This window comes from Pseudophryne corroboree, chromosome 3, assembly GCF_028390025.1.
Source record: "Pseudophryne corroboree isolate aPseCor3 chromosome 3, aPseCor3.hap2, whole genome shotgun sequence".
NCBI lineage: Eukaryota > Metazoa > Chordata > Amphibia > Anura > Myobatrachidae > Pseudophryne > Pseudophryne corroboree.
Window position 1 is genome coordinate 699,290,297 of NC_086446.1, and position 10,735 is coordinate 699,301,031.

The 10,735-nt window shown below is 36.1% G+C and overlaps 1 protein-coding gene across 1 annotated transcript in view; it reads left to right on the forward strand.

Moving 5' to 3' along the window:
* HHEX (hematopoietically expressed homeobox) overlaps positions 1-2,885 on the forward strand; it is a 7,732-nt gene extending 4,847 nt beyond the window's left edge. Inside the window, exon 4 of the mRNA XM_063962051.1 lies at positions 1,789-2,885. Within this exon, the coding sequence (XP_063818121.1) occupies positions 1,789-2,019 (231 nt within the window). The 3' untranslated portion in view covers positions 2,020-2,885. The remainder of the gene's footprint in view (positions 1-1,788) is intronic.
* The last annotated feature ends 7,850 nt before the right edge of the window (positions 2,886-10,735 follow it).

A 10,735-nucleotide genomic window follows, 5' to 3' on the forward strand; every position in this document is an offset into this window, starting at 1 on the left:
ACTAATTGTTGTGTAAACCCATATGCTGTTTATCTGATTACCACTGTACATGTATTAATCCTGTTTAATTACACGACTGCATAAAATCGGAGTTTTGACTGGCAACGCTGAATAGACCCTAAAGTTGGCTTTTTCACACCTATATACTGTATACAGAGTTGAGTAATTAGCTGTCTAGACGAGGGTAAGCAATCGACGGCTCTGTGGCTATTGTAGAACTACAAGTGTCAGCATGCGCTGCCAACCAAAGTTTTTTTTTTCAAATAATACATCACAATGTGGGTGCTGTTTGATTGATAAGCTCCAATCACTATATAGACTACCTTTACATATATAGACTACCATTACATAGAGACAGATTGCTTTTGAAAGTTTATTGTTTCAACCTAAATTCTTACTGTTACATTGTATACTGGATACTGTCATATTTACGTTGTGCATACAGTAGGTAGCATATCTGTTTGGTAAAGCTGCTTCAGAAATGGTCCTTATTTATTTGGTTGTGTCATTGCCTAATGTTCCTACATGAACACAGAGGGTTATACTGCACAGCACTGAGGTTCTGAAAGCTATGGCTAATCTCTCATAGGTCTCTGTGGATTTATACTGTGTCACTGGCATTATGTAACCTCATTCTGATTTTATGCAGACATCTATCACTGCTATAGGCACTACAGCATAAGTACCTACCTTACAGCACACTATATATGTTACATGAGTATTATGAAAGGCATAATATTAACCTTTTATGATTCATTAAGTGTTATGTTTACTGTTATTTTTTGTTGGTTACATTTTACAAACTGGTCTTTTCTAGTTACTATTTGATTATTGTTCCCTAATATGTACAAAGTGACTTTTTGGAAATGGATGGAAAGTTGCAAATAACAAATCAGCTAATGGAAAGGGGTTTACTTCAAAGTAATAAAACAATATGTTCTATTACTGTTGTTTCCAATTGTAAAGCGCAAAAAAATTGCTGCGTTATATAATTAACTGTTAATAATATTAATAATAATAACAATAACAATAATAATAATAATAATAATAATAATAATAATAAAAAGAAGAATGGAAACATCCACAGTACCTTTGTAAATACGAATACATTTGGAGAAGGTGACAGAAAATATGGAACAAAGCCCTTAATACTATATCACTATAGAATACCAATGCAAAACACTAATAGTGCATCTAATAATACAGTGTGCACACACCCCCAACTCTGTTTCTGGTGCACAATGAGCAATTAAGTTTTGCTATAACATGGTTTTAAGCATTGGGTTTTTGCTTTTATATTGGTAAGTCTTTAGTTTATTCCCATAGAGAACAGCCTGTGAGGCTGGCAGACACTATGCTGATACTGTTAGCATTATTCAGATCCCAGAAAATAAAATGCATTGATTTTAAAGCACAACAGAAAAGGCTAGAACTATATAAATAGTAATAAATGCATGTTAATAAATAATACTGTATCCAATCTCTGCAAATCAATTGCAGTAAATAATACATTTACTGCAATCATCCTGTAAAAATATCAACACATTATAGAATATAGAAGTTTTGAAGGTGGAAGGCCACAAAGCATTCAAAGTCATTATTTGTGATTTTCACATAAAGATGCAGGCATATTCATTACAATATGACTAGCAGTGCTTGCATGATAATAAAGTGCTGTGAGGTTTCAGAATTTTACTATCACAACACTGGTTGGTGTACATGTTGTTGTGGGTTTCGGTTTAGGGAGGCTGTAGTTCATTAAATTGCTAACTGAATTTTCTATTTTAGGAGAACCCCCAGGGAAATAAGAAAGAAGAAACTGAAAGTCTAGATAATGACTGTGAGGAGGGTCAGAACTGTTTGAGTATTGAGCAGAAAAATAAAGATTCCTCTATAGATGGGTCACAGTGCTCCCCGTCTCCCAATTCCCAGGAAAATCTGGACACAGACATTTCAGAGAATTCTGATGAAGAAGTGGACATTGAAGGTGACAAAGGATATTACAAGTGCACCCACTGATACATGTCTCACAAGGAACCTACAGTATATTCAGCTTGCACTTTAACAGAAGCTGGACTTGGCACCCCTTAATCTCATCATGGGGTAAGAGAAAGAGGGTATGCTATACAGTGCCTTAGCTGCAGTTGAAATAATGGTTTGTCAGGTCATGGTCAGTCTTTTATGTGGGCAGATTTACCTGAGATTTTCAAAATAAAAAGTGAATGTGTTGCCTATGGCAACCAATCAGATACTAGTTTTTTGCGCATGACGTGCAGTCTAGAAAATGATAGCTGGTATCTGGTTGCTATAAGAAACACCTACATTTCCCTTTTAATATATCTAGTAAATCTACACCTGTGACTCTAATTTAAATATTTTTACTTGTAATATATTTGACATATTAATAGTCAATGAGTGCCTACAATAATGTATACATATGGGTCTGTGTAGATCCTGGCTCAACCTCACTTACAGTGCCTTGCCTATAAATAAGAATTAGGCACTATGAAGCTTTATAACCACTGTGGAACTATAAGGCCCAGCAAGGCCTGACTCTATCACTGTGAGTCTTATGAAATAAGACATCATGTTTTCTGTGGTTTATTTTTTTAATAAAGAATTTCCAATAAAAAACTAAAAATAAATGTATTTTGTTTGTACAAAGGGGAGACTGGATACTAAAGCTACACCATAAAGTTTACTGTGTGTATTTTGCATTGTATATATTGTATATTACTTATATATGTTTTTGTAAATGTCATGCGACTGCATACCTCAGGCTGTTTATATGACGTGTAGATATTTGTTTTTCCTAAAACAATGAAAATATATTTAATTTTTTGTGTGAAAGAAACTGTGGAATAAAAGTGAAGTTGTTAAATAAAGACAGCTTAATGAACTAATTTATTCTGAAAGTATCTGTCTATCTATCTATCTATCTATCTATCTATCTATCTATCTATCTATCTATCTATCTATCTATCTATCTATCTATCTAGATATTACTATGGTTCAACATTTTTTATATTGTATCCTAAAAACACAATGGAATGAAAACAGATTTCACTAGATGCTAATAATAAATCTAGTTAACACTGAATCATTTCTCAACCTGGGAGAAAACACGTAAATCTGAGTCACAGCTGCTTATATTGATTAATAGGGATTGTGATGTATTTTAAACATCCAAAACGTTCAGTCATTGACCTCTCTGTGGTTAATACAGGTTATCTTATTTCTCTGAAATGACTTGCTTTCTGGGAATCCAGTTACAAAACAAAACATAAAAAAAATTAAAAATAAATAAAAAGAAAATAGTTTTATATAAATCTTATATTTAAGAAGATAGATATAAATAAATAAATAAATACATTTATACTTAAATATATGGCCAAATAAAACTAAATTACTTTTACATATATCTTTTAACATGTTACAGTGAAGGTCTGGTTAGAATGAGACAATCTGTTTCCCATTACTCATGAGTTTATTATTTGAGTTACTTATAATAAATATTAACATTTTCCTAAACCTACATAGTTAGCTGGTTCTATAAAGACACTTCAGTTGTTTAATAAAAAGAGAACTCCTTATTACTTTACCTCTCTCTCTTTCAAAAAATGATTTTGTGAGCCAATAATTTTCTACCCCACCCACACACGCTATTGTTGCACTTAATTTATTTGTATTATAATAAAGGAGCTAACATTTTTAACTAACCTCCCTCAGTGGAACTGGTACTTTGAAGTATTAAATAAAATATTTTACTCTGGGAACAAACCTGACACATACTTACAGCCCTGCGTAGCTCTGTTGCTACTGAAAGTCTCCAATATTCAATATATTATGCTTGCCTACAGTACTTGTAAACGAACATCGCTTGGACAAGCCCTGATAACTCTGTAACATCTCATTATATATATATATATATATATATATATAGTGGATTATAATCTATAGCACTACTACTACTACTACTACTACTAAAAAAATAATCCTGAGTGTTTAAAACTAAAGTGACTATTGTCCTCCGTTTATAATGATGCGGTGGATTTCATAATTTATTATGACCTTCCCACCTCTCTTATAGGGAAGTAATTGGTTAAAATAATAAACGTTGTGTAATTACAGTGTATATGTAATGAATCACATAATGGACAATCTGCTCTGTATGTAAAAACATATTCATGGCGAACCAATATTTCATTATAAAGCAATGGTTTATTAATCAATTAACGGGCACAATGTTAGAGTATATTTAATGATACATGTACTCAGTAATAGACTGAGAATGGCGATGCAGCAAATGCTATTTATTGCATTTCCTCAAGCAAATTGCATTTCGTTTAATAGTTGCTGCCTCGTTATTAGCTGCATACGATAATAATATTAAGATGGAACATTAGCACCGTTCATATATAGTTGTCCCTAAAATCCAGAAACTTCTACATTTTAATAAATTGCTTCTGTTCCTCCAAAATTTCCCTGAGGTTCAAATCTAGAAATAAAAAGAAATAAAAAAGAAATCACGTTTTAATACATGTATATTGAAATGTAATGCTGCAAGGTATTATAGCATGGTATTAGACGCTCCGTCTAATGTGCTGCCGCTGCGTGTATGGACACCTAGCGAGTCACGTGACGGGGCAGAGCGCTTTCTCGCTGCGACAGGTGCGCAAGCTGCAGTGCGGGGGAGTACATTATCAAGTACTGTAACTGCGTTTTGTTGCTATGTTCTGTATTATGGGAGAGTTTAGCCCTTGTACGCCGGGCACATAAACGTATCACTCCTGTAATAAGGCAGGGGGGGCTTCCTGATTATTTTCCCTGTATCAGTTGAATATAAAATAGTGTTTTGGCTGATAATAACGACAACGGTGTTTACAACACAGGGCTAAATTAACATATATAAAATGTGTCCATGCAAATGAAAATATGTATAGCGTTATTTATTAATGTATTTATTATTTTAGAATCTTTAGGTAGCATATTGAAATGCACATGTATATGGTTGGTCATTATAAAGTCAAAATAAAAAAAATAAGATTCCTAAGCTTTGACATTTGTTCATGCAGCTGTTTTATTTTGAGCTATCTTAATGGCTGGCAAATGACAGATCTGTACAAAAACACTCGGGAATGAAATGAATAAAAATAATCTGCATGTGTGCAGGTTTGTTTTCTGTTGCCTTTGAATGTTTGTTTTGTATTGCATTCATAGGGAAAGATTTAAAATTTCCAAAAAGACAAGTGTAATAAAAAATAAAGTACAAGACACTGGAAAAACGTAGAAAGGTCTTAAAAATAGCTCTGAGCTTTATCAGACCTTTCAAGCCTTTTAAGTCTGAAATCAGGGAAATGCATCTAATGACATTCAGTAGATGTCTCAAACTATGACTATTAGTGAGTTATCAATGGTCAATGTCAGGATGAATTAATATTATTATTATTCTTTATTTATATGGCGCCACAAGGGTTCCGCAGCGCCCAATTACAGAATACATAAACAAATAATCAAACAGGAAAACAGCAACTTACAGTTGATGACAGTATAGGATAAGTACAGGGTAAATAAACATAGTTACATCAGCAGATGACACTGGAATAAGTATCAGGTGGCAGAAGACTGCTGGATGTGGTGCAGTTGAAGATTATTAAAGTAAGAAAGGATAAGCACATGAGGGAAGAGGGCAATGGATTATCTATCTATCTATCTATCTATCTATCTATCTATCTATCTATCTATCTATCTATCTATCTATCTATCTATCTATCTATCTATCTATCCATCCATCCATCTATCTATCTATACATATATATATATATATATATATATATATATATGTGTGTGTGTGTGTGTATATAGATAGATAGATAGATAGATAGATAGATAGATAGATAGATAGATAGATAGATAGATAGATATGAAGATTCTGTGAAGTACCCACTGCGGGTGAAAATACATTTTGCTGGATTTTTTCTATACATGAATTGAGTGCACTTTTTCATATATATATATATATATATATATATATATATGCACTCACCAGTCTTCAGTCTGCATATATTTTACTCAGACTGTCAAACAGGAAAATGTATTAAAATATATGCAGAATGAAGACTGGTGAGTGCTCCCATTTATTTTGTAGCCTGGAGCAAAATTTATTTTGAAAACACAGCTGACTTTCAGGTGTCACTAAAGTCTGGTTGGAGTCCCCCATTACCTTCTTCTATCTAAAGGTGTTCCTGCCACAGATTTTAATTCAAAGAGGTACTGTGCTTGTGCAAAGACTGAAACGGGGCCATTTAATCAGTAGCTCATGCATCAAAGGGTGCAGCTGTGTTTTCAGTTTTTTTTTTTATTTTCAATTACTTCCATTTTAATGTAAAAAGATTTTTAATATAAAGCTATAATTGTATATAAAACAGATGCACCACTCTGCAGATAGCCTTTAGTCAGACAATTGGCTACATTTCTCAGTGTAGGGACAGAGTACTGCAGAGGTGTGGGGTGCAGAGGCTGGGGAATTAAACAGATGCATTTTAATGGAATGTTTAGAGGTTGGACGAAGATCTAATTGCACGTGGAAGAACATTTCAGAGGTTTGGAGTGGGTAGCGGTGATCAGTGAGAAGGAGAGGTGGAAGTCATAAGCAAAGTCATTTATGTGGCAGGGTGTGAGAGTAGAATAGTGGTGGTGGTCTATGTAGGTGAGCAAGAGGTTGAACAAAATGGGGCCAGCAGAGCTGTTAGTAGTGTTGAGGATGGACTCTAGAAGGAGAAGGTGGGAATTCAGTAGACAACTGAGCAGTAGGTTACTATAGTCGAGGCAAGAGATGGTGTGAATGTGAGTGCTAATAACTTCCTGGGTGAGAAATAGCCTGATCATGGAAATATTACGGAAACAGAAGTGGAAGTGGCAGCAGTGGGAGAGAGATTGAAAGAGAGGGCAGAGTCGATGATGACACCCAAACAGGCAACTTGAGAAACAGAAGGACATGGTATTGATAATAAAGAGAGATAGAGTGTAAATAAGCAGTAGGTCTTCCAAGAGGAGATAGCCCACAGACAGCTGGTCATACGGGAGAGGATGAAAGGGGAGAGGAACTCTATGGTTATATCTGATGATGTTCTCATTGTTATAAAGATATTTACAGCAGTGTAATTATGACAGCCTAAGCAGTTGCTATGGGTCTCAGCAGTGTGTGTGAGAGGAATTAAGCAAATGTGTGACCATGTGGTGGAACTGAAAGACAAAATCAGAATTCTACTCAACCATTGCCACTACCTGTGCATTTGTGACTGGGGCGGTATGGGGCCCCTGGGAGCTCTGAGTGGATGTGCATCTGGTTGGAATCTGTTTGATTTTTCCCAACTAATCATTCAAATAAGGGGGGAAAGATTCCCCCCAAGTGAATGATAAGTAGGTGGTCACAAGTCTTCTAACGGCTTGATCTCTATTCCGTGAACTCCAAAATGTGAAAATAAAAATAACAACCACCAATGTGTAGTATTCTCTTGTTTACAAATAGTCTCTATATCAATTGTCTTTATATTGTAGTCTTTAACTCCAGCGTACCAAGACTCACACAAAATAAAGATAATATGTGCTCATAAAGGTATCTGTATCCTTTTTACTTTCAGTCATCCAGTGTCCAATTCATCATAAAATGTGACAATAATATGAAATCTTAGAGTGAAGAATAGTCTGATTGGGAGCGTACCCTCAGACTCACATAAAAAGTGCAAACTGCACACACATCTAGGTTTCTTTGGGGTGTAGCGCACTGCGTACCCGAACTCACACTGCACGAAGTAGGATGACTCTCATAAAGGTATCTTTCAGAAGTTATGATCCGTCAGTCCTTTCTCCTCCCAGAAGTCTTGTGTATTCAGTGTTCGCGTGAAAAAAATTATATACAATAATGTGTAGTACGTTCTTGTAGAACAGTATAAATTCAACAAGAACAATACGGACCTATTCGTACCTAAACACTAAACATAACATGTGCCAAAAAAAGATTTAATTGGTGCCCTTTCTCTTAACTCCTCTGTGTATTGAGGCTACACCACAACGTGTAGAAAAAGACAGTGGAAGAGAGATTTGTAGAAAAAGAGAGTCATATGGGATGCGTACCCCAAAACTCACAGAGAGAATATAGCTGGTAAGTACATCTAGGTATTTTTGAGGTGATTTGTACAGCGTACCAGAACTCACACAATAGGGTGTACGGTGACTCCTATAAAGGTTTCTTTCAAACACTGTTTCCTCCCGACAGTGTTTGAAAGAAACCTTTATAGGAGTCACCGTACACCCTATTGTGTGAGTTCTGGTACGCTGTACAAATCACCTCAAAGATACCTAGATGTACTTACCAGCTATATTCTCTCTGTGAGTTTTGAGGTACGCATCCCATATGACTCTCTTTTTCTACAAATCTCTCTTCCACTGTCTTTTTCTACACGTTGTGGTGTAGCCTCAATACACAGAGGAGTTAAGAGAAAGGGCACCAATTAAATCTTTTTTTGGCACATGTTATGTTTAGTGTTTAGGTACGAATAGGTCCGTATTGTTCTTGTTGAATTTATACTGTTCTACAAGAACGTACTACACATTATTGTATATAATTTTTTTCACGCGAACACTGAATACACAAGACTTCTGGGAGGAGAAAGGACTGACGGATCATAACTTCTGAAAGATACCTTTATGAGAGTCATCCTACTTCGTGCAGTGTGAGTTCGGGTACGCAGTGCGCTACACCCCAAAGAAACCTAGATGTGTGTGCAGTTTGCACTTTTTATGTGAGTCTGAGGGTACGCTCCCAATCAGACTATTCTTCACTCTAAGATTTCATATTATCGTCACATTTTATGATGAATTGGACACTGGATGACTGAAAGTAAAAAGGATAAAGATACCTTTATGAGCACATATTATCTTTATTTTGTGTGAGTCTTGGTACGCTGGAGTTAAAGACTACAATATAAAGACAATTGATATAGAGACTATTTGTAAATAAGAGAATACTACACATTGGTGGTTGTTATTTTTGTTTTCACATTTTGGAGTTCACGGAATAGAGATCAAGCAGTTAGAAGATTTGAAAGAAGGAGACATCAACGTCCAAGAAAGAGAACAAAGGGACGTGTGTATATATATTTGGTTATTGCGCTGAGTGTGTAGGAAAGGCTTAACATTCTTGTATTGTATTCTTTGTTTTAAATGTGGTGACATTTATTTAAGCCTTTAACACCTTAGCTGCATTGCGCCTGGCTAGTCATCTCTCCAAATCCATTTGAATCTCTAGGTGGTCACAAGTGTCCACCTTCTTTTGCCTCCAGGACAGCAGACGTTTCTTGTCTGCAACTATGGTTACTCACCAGGACCTCCAACTACACACCAGTTGATCCTCTGACCACAAAGGCCTGCTGTAGCTCTGGCCGCAGAGTCCGGGCACCTCCTCACTGAGCTCAATGTCAATCCAGCTGCAGGAACCAGTGACCTTCTCATCCCCTCCATCTCACTCCAGCCGCAGGGTCCATTACTAACCTGGGCCACCCTGTCAGTATGGGATCCCAGGTATCAGTAGAGTTGGTGCGATAGGGGTGGGTGATCAAGAGCAAAAAGTCTGCAACAGTTCATCCCTGCAGGGGCTGTCCTGTCAGCTCTCCCCCCCCCCCCCCCCCTCTACATATACCTCCTCTCACCTCTAACTACGCCAGGCATGTCAGAATGTTATGCACCCTTCATCAGGGTAACTAGTTGGCTGGTTGGAATGATATCGTTCTGGTGTATGGCCAGCATTAGCTTTTCTTCAGACTAGGAGAATGGGAGCTATTTGATAATAGAATGCTATTATCATTTGTTTCTTTTTTTTATATACTGAGGTCTTAATGCCTGTATCAGAAAATTAAATATGTGCATCCAAAAATGTATTGTTTGCTCATCATATGTTAAAGTCAATTAAATTGGACAATCAGAATGGTTGATGTCATTCACCATAGTTAGCAATGTATGACATGGACCCATCCAAATGAGGAAAATGTCATGTATATGATAATGATAACTAAATAAATATATACTGTCTGTAGATAGAATTCAGGAAATGGTTGTATTTAAAAATTGACATGTAAGCATGCATTTGCATAAGATGGCTAAACCCATAGCAGTTCCTTTGATCTGCAAGTAATATTTACCCTCAATGCAAAATAGTTCCAGTGCAAAATTTATTTCAGGCCCTCCTGTCCATTAGAATGGCATGTACTCTTTTAATACCTTCTTGGTGTGGAATGCATGTATATAGACTTGTCACATCCAATGTCATGAGTAGACGAGGAGTAGAAATAATTGGTAGTCCATGTAATGCAGTGATAAAAGTTGTATTATAACGAAGGTGCTTAGGTTTCTTAACAATGCAAGGTTGACGCAGTGAATGCACATATTGCGCCAATGGCTGATTCAAGGAACCAACTAATGGGTGTCCCTAAGGTTTTTGAAGACTTTTATGAATCCCGGGCAAGGTGTACAAGTAGGCCCTCTCTAGGATGTGGAACCTGTAAAAAATTGGCTAGATCTTTGCTGGTGTATTTATTAGAAAGAACCTAAAATATCACTTCATCTGTCTACCTTTTAAACACTGCAGTAGAATCCTCTGTCAGTAGTTGATACAGTAAGTGACCATGCAACTGAGTTGTGAAAGGATTCATTCCGGTGATCAGCATAATCCTACTAC